Below are 20,681 nucleotides of genomic sequence, written 5' to 3'. Positions count from 1 at the left end.
TTAATCAAGAAGATGGAATGATCAGAATTTTAGGGCCAGGAGTGAAGTTTCTCTCAGGTGGTTGGTTGCTTAGAAGGCTGGTGGCATCCATGACAAGAAGGCATATTCAGGGGTTGTAAACTGATCCCGTAAGTCCAGCCTCACTCTCATCAGGCTGGACTGCAGGAACAACCACAGACTTGACTTTCCAGGCAAGAAGAGAACCATGCAGATGACTGTTAGATGAATAGCACACCCCACAAGTGGTAGGGGTGGAAACATAACCCCCAAACAGTTGTCATTTTTTAGGAGCAATTTTCAGAGTGACCTTCAGACTGAGGAGTAGTGTCTTGTTGCCTTAGTTAATGTGAAATTAGTTAATTTTGTGAAGAGTCACCATGGCCACGGCAACTCTTATGAAAGAAAGCATTTCATTGAGGCTTGCTTAATCCATTATCATCATGGTGGGGAGCAGGGAAGCATGCAGACAGACATGGTGCTGGACAAATAGCTGAGAGTACTACATCCAGAGTTACAGGCAGAAGGAATAGCATGGGTCTGCCTCAAAGCCTACCCCCATTGACACACTTCCTCCAACAAGGCCACATTCAATCCAACAAGGCCACACCTTCTAATCCTTCTAAGTAGTGCTGATGACTAAGTATTCAAATATATGAGTCTGTAAGGGTCATTCTTATTTAAACCACCACAATTGGGTGATAACTTACTTCTCTGCCAGTGAAACAAGCCAATTCAAGCCAGATTAGATTATATTAAAGGCAGGTTTATTGGGAAGCTGCTCTCAGGCAGGCAAGTTGTCCCAGGGAAGTCACCATGGGAAGGAAGGAAGGAAGGAAGGAAGAGAGAGAGAGAGAGAGAGAGAGAGAGAGAGAGAGAGAGAGAGAGAGAGAGAGAGAGAGAAGGAAGAGCCTCTGGGGGGGAAGGGTAGGGACTGAGGGATGCTGGGAGAACCTGGACGTCAGGTTTGCTTTCGTATGTAAGATATGTACCTCAATCTCTTGTCCGAGGCTCTCAAACAGTGGGGCAAGCCAAAAGAGAATTCTGGGAAAATAGTTTTCACAGTTTGTGATGTCTGACATGGGGTGCCATTAAATATGCTTCTTTCTTTCCTTCTTCAGCACTTGCATCGTGTTGCCTTCCTTGAAAGCACTCTTCCCTTCTGTTCTCTTTCTTAAGAGCATGCCTCATACTCTACACCTACTAAATTTACAACTTGGTCATTTCCAGAGAACTGTGAAATCAAGGAACCCTCAAGTCAGATGTTGGGTCATTTTCCATGCAGGCTCACTGTTGACCTCTGGCAACTGCTTTGCAAACTCTCCCTATAGCTTTTATTATTTGATCTCAAGCTCTTGATATTATCTGCAACAGTTTTCTGGTAAACACAAGACCAGAGCATACCCTTACTACAGCGGATACATAGCCAGTGTTCCAGGCACCATCTTCTCTTTGACAATTTTAATTTTGCACTGTCATAAAATTTAGGATTGTCCATTTATTTATTGTGTGTGCTGGTATGGTATATACATTGTCTTTCAGAAGAGATTTAACTCATTGACTATGCCTACTGAAGGCTCTTACTCATGTGACAGGCTTTTTAGAAATCCTACCTTTTGGTCTGTGGACATAAAGCATAAGGTCAGTGACTTAATTGGCCACAGCTGTATGATTTTATTTGGCTGCATTGTAGTTTGTGGGTGTGTGTGTGTGTTGAAGAAAATAATTTTCAAGGTATGTTTGGCTTTTACTGAGTCTTTCTCTTTTAGAAATGACATGAAGTTAAGAGAAAGGGTTGTAGATTTTGATTTTTTTTCCTCCCCATCCCAGACTTTGATATTTTAAAACCTACTTTTAATAAACCAGAAATTTTCAGTTCAAAGGGTCTTTGTATAGCTGAATTGATATACACTAGAGAAATATAATGTTTTATTTTATGGATTTCATTAAAGAGATAATGCAAAACATTGTAGCTGCTCATTTTGAGATATTGTTTTAACTATTTCAAGTGTGTATATGTGTGTGTGTGTGTCCATTATTGTGTGTAAATGCAGGCACACAATGCCACAGTACCCATTTAGAGGTCAAAGGATAATCAGGCAGTCTTCCTTTTCACCCTGTTTGAGGCAGGTTTTCTGTGATTTTCTTCCTATATGCCAGGCTAGCCAGGCTGAGAGCTTTCATGGATTCCCTTGTTCCCACCTCCATCTCTGTTTTGAGATTGTAGACATCTGTGCTGTGTGTCCAGCTTTCACATGGGTTTGGGGATTCAAACTCGGGTCCTCCTGATTTTGAAAGTCCTTTTACCCAGTGAAACATTTCCTCAGACTCATTTAGAACTTTCCGACTGGTGTTCCAACATTCAGGTTGGACAGAATTCAATGTCCTTCAATTTGAAAGAAATCACAGTGACTCCAGTGATGTCACTTTTACAAGCCATACCTGTTTCTATGGGTTTAACCCTTATTCACACCTTATTTTTCTTTCTTTTAGAAGTGGAGCGGGTGGTGAAAGCCAACGACCGTGACTACAATGAGAAGTTCCAGTATGCGGTGAGTGAGTACACAGCACAGCACATTGGGGGCAGCTTTGCTCAGGGCCAGCAGTGGGATTCATGCCTTTATAGACCCTCATGACAACGAAAATCTTTCCTCGTCGGCACATCTTACAAGTGCTGGCTCTACCGTGTGTTTTCACATGTATTTCTCTTCCCTAACAGCTCAGTGGGCAGGGGAAGATGATAAAATACATTATTTCTCAAGAATTAATGCATAGGTCATCTTTTAAAGAATCTATTTTTAATAAAAGAGAAAATATTACATGTTACCCTGGTTTATTATACAATGCGGTTCTTAGATCTCAAGAAAAACATTAATGACACTTTTGCCTTAGGGGAGAGCAAACTTTCAACAAGACATATTTGAAGAATAGATAACAATTTTGGAAAAGCTTTACTATCCGTCCTCTGAATCTAATATTATCCAATGTGTCATGAAAGAGGTTTTAATGGATATGCCAACTAACATCTTTCTGTTGAAGATTCCAGCGTTAGTTGTTGCTAGAAAATGTGAAAACGATGAGAAATCAATTTGACACTGTAACATCTACAGGTTATTACTGGTGATGTAGGAATCATTTTGTCCCTTCTTGAAAGTAGAAAAAGGTGGATTAGTTTTAACGAGCTACAACATGTATTTTGAACAATGGTGGTAGAGTGAAAAATGTGGCAGGCAAGTCCTGTGTGTGCTCTCCAGCCAAGGAGAACCAAGCACAAGAGAAAGGTGGGGAATGGTCTTAACCCCAGTCTACATCCGAAACCTTCCCTTCCCTTTGGTTTATCTTCTTCTTCTTCTTCTTCTTCTTCTTCTTCTTCTTCTTCTTCTTCTTCTTCTTCTTCTTCTTCTTCTTCTTCTTCTTCTTCTTCTTCTTCTTCTTCTTCTTCTTCTTCTTCTTCTTCATTAACTTGAGTATTTCTTATTTACATTTCAAATGTTATTCCCTTTCCTGCTCTCTGGGCAAACATCCCCCTAATCCCTCCCCCTCCCCTTTATGGGTTTTCCCCTCCCCACCCTCCCCCCATTGCTGCCCTCCCCCCAACAATCATGTTCATTGGGGGTTCAGTCTTAGCAGATCGGGCTTCCCGTTCCACTGGTGCTCTTACTAGGATATTCATTGCTACCTATGGGGTCAGAGTCCAGGGTCAGTCCATGCATAGTCTTTAGGTAGTGGCTTAGTCCCTGGAAGCTCTAGTTGCTTGGCATTGTTGTTCATAAGGGGTCTCGAGCCCCTTCAAGCTCTTCCAGTTCTTTCTCTGATTCCAATGGGGGTCCTATTCTCAATTCAGTGGTTTGCTGCTGGCATACGCCTCTGTGTTTGCTGTATTCTGGCTGTGTCTCTCGGGAGAGATCTATATCTGGCTCCTGTCGGCCTGCACTTCTTTGCTTCATCCATCTTGTCTAATTGGGTGGCTGTATATGTATGGGCCACATGTGGAGCTCTGAATGGGTGTTCCTTCTGCCTCTGTTTTAATCTTTGCCTCTCTATTCCCTGCCAAGGGTATTCTTGTTCCGCCTTTTAAAGAAGGAGTGAAGCATTCACATTTTGATCATCCGTCTTGAGTTTCATGTGTTCTATGCATCTAGGGTAATTCAAGCATTTGGGCTAATAGCCACTTATTAATGAGTGCATACCATGTCTGTTTTTCTGTGATTGGGTTACCTCACTCAGGATGATATTTTCCAGTTCCAACCATTTGTCTATGAATTTCATAAAGTCATTGTTTTTGATAGCTGAGTAATATTCCATTGTGTAGATGTACCACATTTTCTGTATCCATTCCTCTGTTGAAGGGCATCTGGGTTCTTTCCAGCTTCTGGCTATTATAAATAAGGCTGCGATGAACATACTGGAGCACGTGTCTTTTTTATATGTTGGGGCATCTTGTGGGTATATGCCCAAGAGAGGTATAGCTGGATCCTCAGGTAGTTCAATGTCCAATTTTCTGAGGAACCTCCAGACTGATTTCCAGAATGGTTTTACCAGTCTGCAATCCCACCAACAATGGAGGAGTGTTCTTCTTTCTCCACATTCTCACCAGCATTTGTTGTCACCTGAGATTTTGATCTTAGCCATTCTCACTGGTATGAGGTGAAATCTCAGGGTTGTTTTGATTTGCATTTCCCTTATGACTAAAGATGTTGAACATTTCTTTAGGTATTTCTCAGCCATTCGGCATTCCTCAGCTGTGAATTCTTTGTTTAACTCTGAACCCCATTTTTTAATAGGGTTATTTGTCTCCCTGCGGTCTAACTTCTTGAGTTCTTTGTATATTTTGGATATAAGGCCTCTATCTGTTGTAGGATTGGTAAAGATCTTTTCCCAATCTGTTGGTTGCCCTTTTGTTCTAACCACAGTGTCCTTTGCCTTACAGAAGCTTTGCAGTTTTATGAGATCCCATTTGTCGATTCTTGATCTTAGAGCATAAGCCATTGGTGTTTTGTTCAGGAAATTTTTTCCAGTGCCCATGTGTTCGAGATGCTGCCCTAGTTTTTCTTCTATTAGTTTGAGTGTATCTGGTTTGATGTGGAGGTCCTTGATCCACTTGGACTTAAGCTTTGTACAGGGTGATAAGCATGGATCGATCTGCATTCTTCTACATGTTGACCTCCAGTTGAACCAGCACTATTTGCTGAAAATGCTATCTTTTTTCCATTGGATGGTTTTGGCTTCTTTGTCAAAAATCAAGTGCCCATAGGTGTGTGGGTTCATTTCTGGGTCTTCAATTCTGTTCCATTGGTCTATCTGTCTGTCTCTGTACCAATACCATGCAGTTTTTATCACTATTGCTCTGTAATATTGCTTGAGTTCAGGGATAGTGATTCCCCCTGAAGTCCTTTTATTGTTGAGGATAGTTTTAGCTATCCTGGGTTTTTTGTTATTCCAGATGAATTTGCAAATTGTTCTGTCTAACTCTTTGAAGAATTGGATTGGTATTTTGATGGGGATTGCATTGAATCTGTAGATCGCTTTTGGTAAAATGGCCATTTTTACTATATTAATCCTGCCAATCCATGAGCATGGGAGATCTTTCCATCTTCTGAGGTCTTCTTCAATTTCTTCAGAGTCTTGAAGTTCTTATTGTACAGATCTTTTACTTGCTTGGTCAAAGTCACACCGAGGTACTTTATATTGTTTGGGTCTATTATGAAGGGTGTCGTTTCCCTAATTTCTTTCTCGGCTTGTTTCTCTTTTGTGTAGAGGAAGGCTACTGATTTATTTGAGTTAATTTTATACCCAGCCACTTAGCTGAAGTTGTTTATCAGCTTTAGTAGTTCTCTGGTGGAACTTTTGGGATCACTTAAATATACTATCATATCATCTGCAAATAGTGATATTTTGACTTCTTCTTTACAAATCTGTATCCCCTTGATTTCCTTTTGTTGTCTGATTGCTCTGGCTAGAACTTTAAGAACAATATTGAATAAGTAGGGAGAGAGTGGGCAGCCTTGTCTAGTCCCTGATTTTAGTGGGATTGCTTCAAGTTTCTCTCCATTTAGTTTAATGTTAGCAACAGGTTTGCTGTATATGGCTTTTACTATGTTTAGGTATGGGCCTTGAATTCCTATTCTTTCCAGGACTTTTATCATGAAGGGGTGTTGAATTTTGTCAAATGCTTTCTCAGCATCTAATGAAATGATCATGTGGTTCTGTTCTTTCAGTTTGTTTATATAATGGATCACGTTGATGGTTTTCCGTATATTAAACCATCCCTGCATGCCTGGGATGAAGCCTACTTGATCATGGTGGATGATTGTTTTGATGTGCTCTTGAATTCGGTTTGCCAGAATTTTATTGAGTATTTTTGCGTCGATATTCATAAGGGAAGTTGGTCTGAAGTTCTGTTTCTTTGTTGGGTCTTTGTGTGGTTTAGGTATAAGAGTAATTGTGGCTTCATAGAAGGAATTCGGTAGTGCTCCATCTGTTTCAATTTTGTGGAATAGTTTGGATAGTATTGGTACGAGGTCTTCTATGAAGGTCTGATAGAATTCTGCACTAAACCTGTCTGGACCTGGGCTCTTTTTGGTTGGGAGACCTTTAATGACTGCTTCTATTTCCTTAGGAGTTATGGGGTTGTTTAACTGGTTTATCTGTTCCTGATTTAACTTCGGTACCTGGTATCTGTCTAGGAAATTGTCCATTTCGTGCAGATTTTCAAGTTTTGTTGAATACAGGCTTTTGTAGTAAGATCTGTTGATTTTTTGAATTTCCTCTGAATCTGTAGTTATGTCTCCCTTTTCATTTCTGATTTTGTTAATTTGGACACACTCTCTGTGTCCTCTCATTAGTCTGGCTAAGGGTTTATCTATCTTGTTGATTTTCTCAAAGAACCAACTTTTGGTTCTGTTGATTCTTTCTATGGTCCTTTTTGTTTCTACTTGGTTGATTTCAGCTTGGAGTTTCATTATTTCCTGCCTTCTACTCTTCCTGGGTGTATTTGCTTCTTTTTGTTCTAGAGCTTTTAGGTGTGCTGTCAAGCTGCTGACATATGCTCTCTCCTGTTTCTTTCTGCAGGCACTCAGAGCTATAAGTTTTCCTCTTAGCACAGCTTTCATTGTGTCCCATAAGTTTGGGTATGTTGCACCTTCATTTTCATTAAATTCTAAGAAGTCTTTAATTTTTTATTTCTTCCTTGACCAGGTTATCATTGAGTAGAGCATTGTTCAACTTCCACGTATATGTGGGCGTTCTTCCCTTATTGTTATTGAAGACCAGCTTTAGGCCGTGGTGGTCTGATAGCACGCATGGGATTATTTCTATCTTTCTGTACCTGTTGAGGCCCATTTTTTGACCAATTATATGGTCAATTTTGGAGAAAGTACAATGAGGAGCTTAGAAGAATGTATATCCTTTTGATTTAGGATAGAATGTTCTATAAATATCTGTTAAGTGCATTTGGGTCATGACTTCTCTTAGTCTGTCTACATCTCTGTTTAATTTCTGTTTCCATGATCTGTCCATTGATGAGAGTGGGGTGTTGAAATCTCCTACTATTATTGTGTGAGGTGCAATGTGTGTTTTGAGCTTTAGTAAGGTTTCTTTTACGTATGTAGGTGCCCTTGTATTTGGGGCATAGATATTTAGGATTGAGAGTTCATCTTGGTGGATTTTTCCTTTGATGAATATGAAGTGTCCTTCCTTATCTTTTTTGATGACTTTTAGTTGAAGATTGATTTTATTTGATATTAGAATGGCTACTTCAGCTTGCTTCTTCTGACCATTTGCTTGGAAAGTTGTTTTCCAGCCTTTCACTCTGAGGTAGTGTCTGTCTTTGTCTCTGAGGTGTGTTTCCTGTAGGCAGCAGAATGCAGGGTCCTCGTTGCGTATCCAGTTTGTTAATCTATGTCTTTTTATTGGGGAGTTGAGACCATTGATGTTGACAGATATTAAGGACTAGTGATTATTGCTTCCTGTTATATTCATATTCGGATGTGAGGTTATGTTTGTGTGCTTTTCTTCTCTTTGTTTTGTTGCCAAGACGATTAGTTTCTTGCTTTTTCTCGGGTGTAGCTTGCCTCCTTATGTTGGGCTTTACCATTTATTATCCTTTGTAGTGCTGGATTTGTAGAAAGATATTGTGTAAATTTGGTTTTGTCATGGCATATCTTGGTTTCTCCATCTATGTTAATTGAGAGTTTTGCAGGATACACTAACCTGGGCTGGCATTTGTGTTCTCTTAGGGTCTGTATGACATCAGTCCAGGATCTTCTGGCCTTCATAGTTTCTGGCAAGAAGTCTGGTGTAATTCTGATAGGTCTGCCTTTATATGTTACTTGACCTTTTTCCCTTACTGCTTTTAATATTCTTTCTTTATTTTGTGCATTTGGTGTTTTGACTATTATGTGTCGGGAGTTGTTTCTTTTCTGGTCCAATCTATTTGGAGTTCTGTAGGCTTCTTGTATGCCTATGGGTATCTCTTTTTTTAGGTTAGGGAAGTTTTCTTCTATGATTTTGTTGAAGATATTTACTGGTCCTTTGAGCTGGGAGTCTTCACTCTCTTCTATACCTATTATTCTTAGGTTTGATCTCCTCATTGAGTCCTGGATTTCCTGTATGTTTTGGACCAGTAGCTTTTTCTGCTTTACATTATCTTTGACAGTTGAGTCAATGATTTCTATGGAATCTTCTGCTCCTGAGATTCTCTCTTCCATCTCTTGTATTCTGTTGGTGAAGCTTGTATCTACAGCTCCTTGTCTTTTCCTTTGGTTTTCTATATCCAGGGTTGTTTCCATGTGTTCCTTCTTGATTGCTTCTATTTCCAGTTTTAATTCCTTCAATTGTTTGATTGTGTTTTCCTGGAATTCTTTCAGGGATTTTTGTGATTCCTCTCTGTAGGCTTCTACTTGTTTATTTATGTTTTCCTGTGTTTCTCTAAGGGAGTTCTTCACGTCTTTCTTGAAGTCCTCCAGCATCCTGATCAAATATGATTTTGAAACTAGATCTTGCTTTTCTGGTGTGTTTGGATATTCCATGTTTGTTTTGGTGGGAGAATTGGGGTCCGATGGTGCCATGTAGTCTTGGTTTCTGTTGCTTGGGTTCCTGCGCTTGCCTCTTGCCATCAGATTATCTCTAGTGTTACTTTGTTCTGCTATTTCTGACAGTGGCTACACTGTCCTATAAACCTGTGTGTCAGGAGTGCTGTAGACCTGTTTTCCTGTTTTCTTTCAGCCAGTTATGGGAACAGAGTGTTGTGCTTTCAGGCGTGTAGTTTTTCCTCTCTACAGGTCTTCAGCTGTTCCTGTGGGTCTGTGTCATGAGTTCACCAGGCAGGTCGCTTGCAGCAGAAAAGTTGGTCTTACCTGCGGTCCCGAGGCTCAAGTTTGCTTGTGGGGTGTTGCTTATGAGCTCTCCGCGGCGGCAGCAACCAGGAAGATCTGCGCCGCCCTTTCTGGGAGCTTCCGTGCACCAGGGTTCCAGATGGCCTTTGGTGTTTTGGTGTTTTCCTCTGGAGTCAGAGATGTGGGCCGAGTGTAGACTCTTCTGGTTTCCCAGGCGTGTCTGCCTCTCTGAAGGTTTAGCTCTCCCTCCCAGGGGATTTGGGTGCAGAGAACTATTTATCCGGTCGGTCCCTTCAGGTTCAGGCGGTGTCTCAGACGCAGCGGATTTCCTGCTCCTGTGCCCTTATCCACGCATAGGTCATTTTGATGTCCACTTAAGTAGTAGTATGTGCCAGAAAGTATGAGAATAGGCTATTCATGTACCGGTTGATAAGTGAGGGGAGTGGCTAATGACTGATGGGTTGAATTTGGAGATCTTCTCACAGCAATTTTTGGGAAATGTGGAAAAACACATTCAGGATGACTGTGTTTATAAAGCAAATAGCAAGAAACATTAGTTCAAATGTTCATGCAGGCATTGCCCAAGGAGGGCGAGTTTTGGTCAAGGAACACTAGTATTTTGTTTCTATTGGCAGGTCATTGGCAGAGTATTTCAAAGCATCAACCCTGTAATTAGTTGCTGTGGCACACTTAGCAGAGGTCTTTTATCCTGTGCTATAGTCACATAGACCTGCAATCTAAATTTGACTTTGCATAGGTTTCCACATATGGAGTCTGCAACTTCTTTCTCTCACTGGTTTCTCACTGTGAAAGAATGCAATGAGACTCTAACTTTATTTACCAATCTTGTAAGTGGGAGCAAAGCAACATTGTTCTTGTGGGGGGGGGAGGATCCCTCTTTCAAGATGATGGCTGTGCTTCTTACAAAGGAAGGGAAGGGTTACCTCAGGTGATGAATGCCATTCTGTGCAGTGACATATGGTCACCAGCAAACTTAACCTTGTACCCTCACATCCTTGCTTCAGATAACCCTGTATCTGTACAGCATGACTCCTTAAAGCCTTGACCATAAGATCTCAGTCTGTCTGTGTAAGTCAGAGGACAACTTGTGAGAGCTTCTCTCTCTTTCCACCTTGCTGGTCTTGGGTAGAACCCAGACTGTTAGGCCCTATAGCAGGTGCCTTTATCTACTGAGCTATCCAGACAGTCCATAGGTATATATTTTTAGGTTTTGGGGAAAATCTGTTATATATAGCTTTTATGTGGTGATTACTATGTATTTAAGTATCTAGCTACATTTAGTCATTCCAATGTGTAAGAAGTATTGTACTCCATGAATATAAGAGAAGCCATATTTTGTAAGATTATACAGCCTTTTTATCTGGTGTTTTTTAAAATGTAACCTATGAGGTATTTCAATTATAAATATATGGAAGATAACCTGAGCCCCTTAAGCCCAACACCCAGATAGAGTAAGCATTAACAGTTTGTCATACATGTTCTAGGTCTGTCCTTTAAAATTAGTAGTGCGTTAATGATGTAGAAATGATATGAACAAACTACAAATGTGTGGCTATGTTTCTGTTGGTTTCCTACTAGCTCCAAGGTGTTAAACAGTAACCTGGGGCCCGAGCAGAATCCATATGGCTGCCCCATTTTGGACTGAACATGCGTCAAGAAGAAGCAAAATCCATTAAGCCTGTAGAGCTAAGGACAACAGAAGCTTACAGTGAAAAGCTGCAGGTGTGGGTCATAGAGATTCATCTCTAGTGGGCAGTGATACAGCCCAGAGGGGCCAGAGGCATCTGGCCTCTACTAGGTCTCTCCAGCAGAACGTGAGCTGTAGCATTTTCAGTCTCACTGGGGCTAATTAAAGGCAATGACTTCATAGAGCCATTGTGAGGACTAAGGCATGAAAGTACACAGTGACTATGACTTAGTCTCTGTACATGTAGGATTTGAACCTATGGCTGTTTACTAAATGCAATGCCCTTTTAAGGTAGGCAACTCTCTTAGGAGTTTGCTCAGTCTTTCCCAGCGTTAATGGAAGTGGATCTGGAGGGATCCCAGGAAAAATAAAAATATTTATTGGAGTGATATTCCCACCAAAACACGGAGAAGAAAGCAATAATAAACCCAGTCCTTTCATGGGAAAGAGGGAAGGAGAAATTAGAGTTCTCAAGTGTGGTGGAAAGGGCACTTGGGACTAAGATGGGAACTACAGTTTGAAGCTTTTCTCCCGGGAGTAGCTTGTGATCTGATTGGTTTCTTCCCCTGAGGATCATGCATTTCACCTACAAATTGTGAGGAACTTTCTCTTAGGGTTGCTTAAATTAGATCATTTTTAACAAAATATTGATAGCAATAACAATCACATCTATTACAGTAGTTCTTACCCTTACTCATGCTGTGACCCTTTAAATTGGTTCCTTGTGTTTTGGTGACACCCAATTATAAAATTATTTTCATTGGTACTTAATAACTGTAATTTTGCTCTGTTGTGAATTGTCATGTAAACATCTGTGTTTTCTGATGGTTTTAGGCGACCACTGTGAAAGAGTCTTTCAATCCCCAAAGGAGTCTTGACCCACAGGTTGAGGAGTGCTGGTCTATCAGATGCTTCTTGTGTGCCAGCCTTAATTATGGATTTTTCCCTTAAACATGATGGAGCTGTGAACAGGTCCACTGTGAGTTTGGGAGTCCCTGTAGGGCAGTGATAGGGCATGCTATCACAGTGGTGGGAAGAAGATACGGAGAAACTCATTAGGCTTGAGAAACACTTCCAGCAGATATCATGTTCCATGATGAAAAACTGTGAGATGCCGAAAGTCTCCTGACAAACCTTGCATGTGATGCAGTTGCCGAGAAGGGAGGGTGTCACGTGACAAGAGCACAGTGGCTGTGGGAGCGAAGCTTCCTCCTTAGACCAGCCAATCTGAAAGGATGCTGACTCTGTGAGGTACTCGCCAGCTTCCTGTTCTGTGCAAGGCATCAACAAAGGCAGGACATTTTCCTTCAGCCTCCCTGTGGATCGTGGCAGACACTCGGTTGATAGTGAAGGCAAGGACGGTAACAATGACTATTTAACACTCATGGTGCCTATCAACTAAAGGTTATGGTCCTAGGCATATTACTAAACTATCATATTAGCATATGTGATCTCTGACACCAAGAACTTCTATTGTCTTCTTTTATGTGAGAAGACATCGAGCCATAGAATAGTTCGTAGAAGTGACTTTCTCAAATATACATAGTTAGATAAAGTTGGTCCTGCTGCGAGGTGATTGGCATATATTTCAGTCTTCCAGAACGTCTACCCAGATGAAGGAAATGGGACTGCGTCTAGTAACCCACTGCAATCAAACACTTTGATGGTGGAAAGGATGAGAATATAGATGGCTGGTTCCACAGTCTGTGATTTTGTGCATGATTAACATGTCCTTTTGAATAGTACTAGAAAACAAACAAACAGAAAAACAAGTGTAATAGAACAAAAACGAAAATCAGCCCCTCTTCCCGACCAGACATACCCATTCTCTGTCTCCTCCTTTCCCTTCCTAGACCCCCTGGCAACTGGTGATTTGTTTTTATTTTATTTTATTAAAAAGTAGTGTTAACTGTTTCATTTTTATTTTGATACAGGCTCTGATAATGTTAACCTTGGCAAGTTAAAAACTTGTTTTTGGAAGGCGCTGGGAATTGAGGATGGGGCCGCGCTTATGCTAGGCAGTACTTTACTACTGGGCTATGTCCACAGCCCAACTGACCTTATTTTTATACTCTAAAGATGAAGGAAGGTAGAGGGCTATAGATTTTATAAAACAAGGCTTGGCCTCACTTTAAATCTGTACATTTGACTAGGGGAGGAAAAAAAACCATCTAAAACTCAGATAAATGATGCAAAGCCGTGAGCATTGAGCCTGCCTAAGCTGATTGAAGCTTTTGAAGGGCAGGATTTCAATACAGCAGGGATGGTTGGTTGTCAACAAACTGTTAAACTGCAAAGCACATAGCAAGACATAACCCGGGCCTAGAAGGCAATTGCTAGCACCTTTGAGAGATACAGGATTCAGAATATAAATGAAATGACAATGTTAATGGTTCTAATTTTAATTGATTGGTAAACAACACTGAGAACAGAAAGGTGGGAAATGTCAAATAGCTTGGAGAGTTTCAGACCACCAAGAAATAGAGAAGAAAGTAGGGTTGGAGAGTGGAGGGGAGAGTACCAACGGTGAGGACATTCATCTCTTCAGAATGATTGATTATTAGGTAATAATAGAAGTGCTAATGAACGGCTATATTAAAATTGGTTGGGCTGTTGAGATGGCTCAGCAGTAAAGGCACTGACAGCCTGAGTTTCAGCCCAGGAAGGCTAGAACTGATTTCTGCTGATTGTCTTCTGATTTTCACATGTGTTTAGTGGTGTGTGCTCCTCTCCATACAAATAAGTAAAAAATAATAGAAATTTAAAGTATGTTATTGTTAAAAATATTTAGTTATGTAAGCCAAGAACTTAAAATGCATGGTAGAAATAATGAAAACGCTTGTAGTGATAATAAAATGTGATTATTGGGGGATGGAGAGATGACCCTGTTTGAGAGCACTTTCTGCTCTTCCAGAGGCTACAAGTTTGGGTCCCAGCATCCACACATGGATCACTAGAGCCTGTAACTCCTGCTTTAGAGCATCTGCCATCAGAAGCACCTGCACACACACACACACACACACACACACACACACACACACACACACACACACACACACACAGAGAGAGAGAGAGAGAGAGAGAGAGAGAGAGAGAGAGAGAGAGAGAAAGAGAGAGAGAGGTAACCATGAGCCTTTTATTTCGCCCATGCCCCAGTTCCTGAATAATGACTTAGAGGTTTATTATTTATGAATAAATGCCTAGGCCAAGCTAGTTCTGTTCTCTGATTAGCTCATAACTTATATTAACTCATTTCTACTAGTCTATGTACCTCTCCTCAGTTTCATACAACTGACTTCCCAAGTTCCAGTGGTGAATCCTCCCACCCCTGACTCTTTTCCAGACTCCCCGTATCCCCATGCCGGATGTCCCACCTTCTAATCCTGCCTCAGCTTATTGGCCATCAAATTTTTATTGACAGGTGATGCTTCCACACAGTACCCAAGAGATTATCACTACAGGTACACACACACACACACACACACACACACACACACACACACACACACACACTAAAAAAACCCAAAGTGTTTTGGTATTTTGTGTATCTTTAAAAATGCTATCTTATTAATATAGAACATTATACATATGAATAGGGTGCAATATGATGTAATGCTATGTAATGATTGAATCAGTATAATTAGCATATTTACCATCTTAGAATTGCATCCCTTTTCATGGGTCTACTGTTATTCTTAGTGTGTGTTTTAGTCAGTGGATCTCTTCAAGTCCACAGGATGTGCCTATGATTCTCTGAGACCAATTGGATTAGGAATAAAATGTCTTGTGACTAGATACATGATTCACTGTACTTTTAAAATAGAGATAAAAGTGAATTCTAATGTAGCAGTGCTCTATCTACATGTGTACCTGCATGTCAGAAGAGGGCATCAAAACTCATTATAGATGGTTGTAAGCCACCATGTGTTTGCTGGGAATTGAACTCAGGACCTCTGGAAGAGCAGCCAGTGCTCTTAATGGCTGAGTCATGCCTATGACTGTTCCCTGAGGGGTTCTACTAGTATTTGACCAATACAGACACAAATACTTATACCCAACCGTCTGACTGAGCCCAGGGACCCCAATGAAAGAGCTAGGGGAAGGACCGAAGGAGCTTAAGGGGATTGCAACCCCATAAGAAGAACAATATCAAATAACTGGACCACCCAGAGCTCCCAGGGACTAAACCACCAACCAAAGGGTATACATGGAGGGAGCCGGGACTCCAGATACATATGTAGCAGGGGATGGCATTGTCTAACATCAAAGGGAGGGGAGGGAGGCTTGATGCCCCAGAGTAGGGGGATGCTAGAGGTGTGAGACAGGAGGGGGTGAGTGGATGGGGAGCATCCTTATAGAGGCAAAGGGGATGGGGGAGAAGAGGGATGGGATGGGAGGGTTGGTGGAGGGGTAACTGGGAAGGGGGATATTATTTAAAATGATTAATAAAAAGAAAAATGAATTCTAGGTTCGGTATTCCTAGAGTGCCTGCCCTCTACCTAGCAACATGTATGTGTGCTGCTTTGCTTTTCAAAGAAGATCTGAGACAGCATCCAAACTGGATGCACAGCTCAAAGGGATGAGGAATATGTGAGGGAAGCAATAGAGGTGCTGGCTTTGAAGTGACCTCAAAACTTTACACGTGGGAGGGAGCTGTCTGCCTACGCTAGCAGTGTGCTCTAGGCCGGTGGGATTATCTAGCACGGGAGTAGAGTCTGCTTCCCAGCTTCAAGGAGTGTCTGCAGTCTATGCAGAAAGAGAAGACCAGCGCACCAGAATAAGCCAAGAGTGAAAAAGGAAAGGAGATGTTAAATTCTAATTATGTTGTATGATCTATTCCATCGGGGCGGGGGGAGGAGAACTCAATGTTAGCGAACATTCTGGAGGAAGTTTTGATAGAGTAAATGGGAAATGATCTCAGTCTCATGTGCTTATTTGGACTCTCAGTGTTGGGAAGGACAGCACCCATCAAGGGTCAAGTGTGCCATGTGAAGTCATTGCAGTCCAGGCTTGGGAGATGAAACTGCTTGAAGAAGAGTGTCCTGCCGGGCACGTGGTACACGGCTGTTGTCCCAGACCTCTAGGGCTGAGGCAGCATTGCTGCAGACACAAGGCAGGCCCTGTAGTTTGTATATGGAGTGACGGGCTCATAGTAACTGGGAAGCTACCAAATAAAATAGGGTTATATTTGGCCTACAGATTAAATAAACTGCAGCTTAGTACTGAGCAGAACCTGGGTGTGGCAAGACTTGTAGATTTAGAGAGAAAAGGGGAAGTTGTTGGGGGTGACGGCTGGCTGTGCAATGAGGAGCAGACACCCCAGGACTGATGAGACAGGAGGAAGGCCGGAGTCTAAGGAGGGAAGGAGAGTAATGGTGGAGGAGAACAGAGGAGAGTAAGGCGGAAGTGTGGGGAAGGCGGGAGCAGCTCAGGAAATGAATGACTAATTGGTTCTAAAGGTGGGTGCACAGGGGTCTGAGAGCCATGGACAAGCACTGCTGATCACAACTGGCTGGACGACCTTAAGAAAGAGGTTTTAATCTTTCTCCCCTTTGGCAATCTATGAGTCTGGGCATGGCATGCAAAATATCACCTCCAAATTATGATGCCTTACTTTCAAACTCATCACCGACCTTAGGATGCATTCTATATTACCCAGCCATCGACTGTCGCCCTTTAGGTATAGCAACTTCCCCTATCTTATGAATGTAGGAAGCTTTGTATGAATAATTGGTCAGATATTAAACATGGAGGTGCAACTTTACAGGACCAGGTGCTCAGATTACTGTAAACTCGCCATGTAAACTGTTAACAAATGTTGACAACATTGCAATGAATATGAAATCTTACAAACTGTACGTACACGGGAAGCATCCCAGGTTTGATTCACAGCGTGGTTAAGATCCAAGAGATTCTGACGGTCAATGCAACACACCAAGCGTGGAGTTGCAGTACTAAACACAAGCTTGATTGTATTGGTAAAGATCTCGAAGGCACACATGCAGCAGTCACATTCTTCCAGCTACTTAGCAAATCTCTCCAAGAACACACCAGAACACAGAACAGTCGTTCTCAACCTTCCTAACGCTGCGACCCTTTAACACAGTTCCTCATATTATGGTGACGGCCAACCACAAAATTATTTTTATTGCTCTTCATAACTAATTTTGCTACTGTTATGCTACTATTACGAACTATAATGTAAATATCTGTTTTCAGATGGTCTTAGGTGACCCCTGTGAAAGGGTTGTTTGACCTCCCACAGGAGTTGCCACCTACAGGTCAAGAAGCACTGACATAGGGGTTCCTGGTCTAACTGAACTTTGTGACCTGGAGCAAGACTTGCTGATAGAATCTGAGCAGTGCATTTGGTCACACCTATAGGGAATGCTACTCTTGTGATTAGCAGCTGCGTTTGGGTTCTACTTGCTCAAGACCATCTCATCAGCCTCTGCCATGTGTCCTGAATAAAGAGAATGTCTAATTCCTCCCACTGATAGCCATTGGGAAGTTGTGCCCAGGGACTGTATCGAATAGTGATGATGCAGCGGGATGGTATTGTGTGGGTTGGCAGACTTCCGGCTGGGTTAGTTGTGAATCACAAGCTTTTGTAAAGTAATGTTTTCGACTTTAAGTTACTTCACTTTGTATGTCCAAGTGCCACGAGTGTCAGTGTAGAAGGGTTCAACCTAAGAAACAACCTAAGAAAAGGAAGTTTTTTTCTCTCATCGTTTTAGAAATCCTAAATGTTTTCTGTGAGACAATATACAATTGGAATTAGAAGGATTACGGCAGGTGATCCCTGATGGTAGAGATTCAGAGCCCTGTTAGAGCTTGGCTACTTCCGCATGGATTTCAGCTAAGACCTAACAACTGAAACGATGCAAGAGGAAGAGAGACAACCGCCCCAGTGAAGAGAACCGCAAATTCAGTTTCCTTTGTAGTCACTGCCCTTCTGAAGCAGGCCCACAATCACCGTGTGAACCAAGTGGGGCAACGTAGCAACAATTTCGAAGCTAACAGAAAACCACTCTCTCCAACTGTCACCAAGTGGGTTTATTTTTGTCATGTTTTGCAGTTTTATCACCTTGAACAATATGGTTCTACGATCCGATTGCTAAAGTGACTGTCATCCTACATTTTGTAGATTGACGATCAAATTATTCATGCAAAAATACAGTATCTAATTCCTGTCCACTGTTAGGAAGCCAATGCTCAGATTTCGTTGTATTGCTCCCGTGACTGTGTTTCTCTGTAAATATTTATGATAAAATAGTTTGAAATGTGGTTAAGTCGTGGAATGCTTAAATCAAGTTAGTTAACATATACCTTATTTGTTACGCATGCTGTTTTGTGGGGAGAACCACTAAAATTATACTTTTGAAAAGTTGTCATTGCTTTTGCTTTCTTGAGACAAGGTCTTACTCTGTAGCTCAGGCTGGCCTGGAACTCACTGTGCAGACGAGGTTGGTGTGAAACTCACAGCAATCCTCTTACCTTAGCTTTCTAGTACTGAGCATACAGTTATGAGTCAATCTCCCACCCCCAGCACAATTTACTTTCATAGACAAAATAAGCTATTGAGGAATTGAAGTTCGGTTTTAAGACTTCGCAGTGGGGCTGGTTTGGAGCTGTTTGCATGTCTGTGTGCCTTTGTGTGCCATTGCTGTTAATGGCATAGTAGTTGAAAGGTTAAGTGTGGAGCACCCCAAAAATGTTCTGGCTTGGTAAGTGAGAAGTTCTTTGAAGAATTAAGCTCAGTGTAGTAAGTGTCTGGATTGGTGGTTTGAATCGGTAGCTGCTGTTGCCCTAGGCCAGGTGTCTCCAGTGGCTCTGGTTTCGCATAGTCCCTTCCTGGTTGTGAACTTATGAGTCCAGCTGCACCTGTCCAGGTGCCATGGAGCTATGTAGGAGAGGTGACATCATTCCGTGTCGATTATCAGAAAGTACAGGGGGCAGAGGATTGTTTTGAAGATGTGGTTTTGTTTCTGGTTATGTGTATTTGTGGGTGGAAATGTTCACATGAGTGCAAGTGCTTGCAGAGGCCAGAAAAAGTTATTGGACCAGTCTGGCTGGAGTTAGAGGGATTGTGAGCTGCCCTCCCAGGTCCTGGGAACAGAGCTCAGGTCCTCTGCGAGAACAGCACACCATCAGAATGGCTGAGCCATGTCCTTAGACCCAGGAGATTGTTTTATGTAAGTGACAGGAAAAGCCTGGCAGGTTTCTCTAGGGCTGGCAAGTTAGCTTATGTGCACCAAAGCTTAGTGTGGAGTTATTTTTTAAACCTTTCCCAGCTAACTACCCTGCAGAATTCTACTTGTAATGCTAGCTGTGTTTATAACCTTCTAGAGGAAGGGGAGTCACTAAACCCCTAAACACTAGGCTGTCTTTGGATGCTGCGTTTAATTGATGTGCAGTCACTGTATGAGCTACTGGGCTTTATAAGGATGCTTTTACACAAGTATATAACCTGTTGGCTGTATTTCCTGCCAGGTTTCCTGCTTTTCCGTCTCTCATGGCTCCTCTTGTTAGCCTCCTTCCTTCCCCGACAGGGTTACTTCTACTTTCATGACATATAAAAACGATTCTGTATGCCTATATAAAATGTAGGAATCACAAATGATAGAAAATACAGCATACAATGTTTGATAATCTCCAGTTGCATTTACTCTCCTGGAGACGATATGCATTCTTTTGAGACAAGGTCTCACCAGGGACTCTTAGCTGACCTAGAACTCACTATTGAGATTAGGCTAGTCTAGAATCCAGTATGTGTACCAGGCTGCCCTAGTACTCACTATGTGGACTAGGCTGGTCTAGAAATCACTATGTAGACCAGGCTGCCCCCAAACTCACTATGTAGATTTGGTCGGTCTAGAACTCATTATGTAGATGAGGCTGGTCTTGAACTTTCAGCAGTCTTTCTGTCTCTGATTACAGGTGTATGCCACCACACCCAGAAGGATAGATTCATTATTCTCTTTGAATCGAGGCAAATTGATATTCCTTTGCTTTATTATCTTCCCTTATTGATACTTTCAGACATCCATTTTGCCTTTTGTTTGGAGGCCAAAGCAGAACAAATATTTCTCCCAGTTCATTTGACCATCCTCTGATACCCATGAATGAATTCTCAAACCGGAGCCCCAGAATAATCACCCAGAATTCCATTTCTTTACAAAGAACTTGTGCCTTTTCTATCACTGCTTATGGTAGAATGTTCCAGAGTCAAGTGCAATGTTCTAGACACCATTTGACTAGCTTGCTATGGAAGAGTAAGCGTTACTGCAGAGGATTACTAGTGAGTGGGAGAGAGTGACAGCCTTTCAGAGACGACAGTGACCTCCCTCTTCTACTGATAGTGACAGGGATTGTCACTCTGTCACTAAGTCTCCTTTACTATTGTGCCGTGTGCAGGTTTACTGAGCATGACTTCTGAGTCTCCATCGTTATCTGCACTAATGGATCAGTTGAATTGGCAACTCTGTGGCATTTTAAAAAGTGCCAGGACTCTAATGGTCAATCAGGTTAGATCACTGGTCGATGGGAGAGGGATTAGTGTGTAAAGTGCTTGCCACACATAGAGCACTGGAGTTCAGATCCTTAGCACTCACAAAGGCGCCAGGCACACACAGTGGCTT

At 41.9% G+C, this 20,681-nt stretch overlaps 1 protein-coding gene across 4 annotated transcripts in view; it reads left to right on the top strand.

Annotated features, from left to right (window-relative positions):
* Atp8b4 (ATPase phospholipid transporting 8B4 (putative)) overlaps positions 1-20,681 on the top strand; it is a 202,345-nt gene that overhangs the window by 27,116 nt on the left and 154,548 nt on the right. For all 4 annotated transcript variants that reach the window (NM_001430434.1, XM_087652116.1, XM_087652114.1 and 1 more), the window contains 1 exon segment: positions 2,491-2,549. In NM_001430434.1, the coding sequence (NP_001417363.1) occupies positions 2,491-2,549 (59 nt within the window).

The sequence above is a fragment of the Rattus norvegicus genome, chromosome 3, assembly GCF_021556685.1.
Source record: "Rattus norvegicus strain SHRSP/BbbUtx chromosome 3, alternate assembly SHRSP_T2T, whole genome shotgun sequence".
NCBI lineage: Eukaryota > Metazoa > Chordata > Mammalia > Rodentia > Muridae > Rattus > Rattus norvegicus.
The sequence above is the reverse complement of the archived record's forward strand: the minus strand, read 5'-3'. Positions and strand labels throughout refer to the sequence as shown.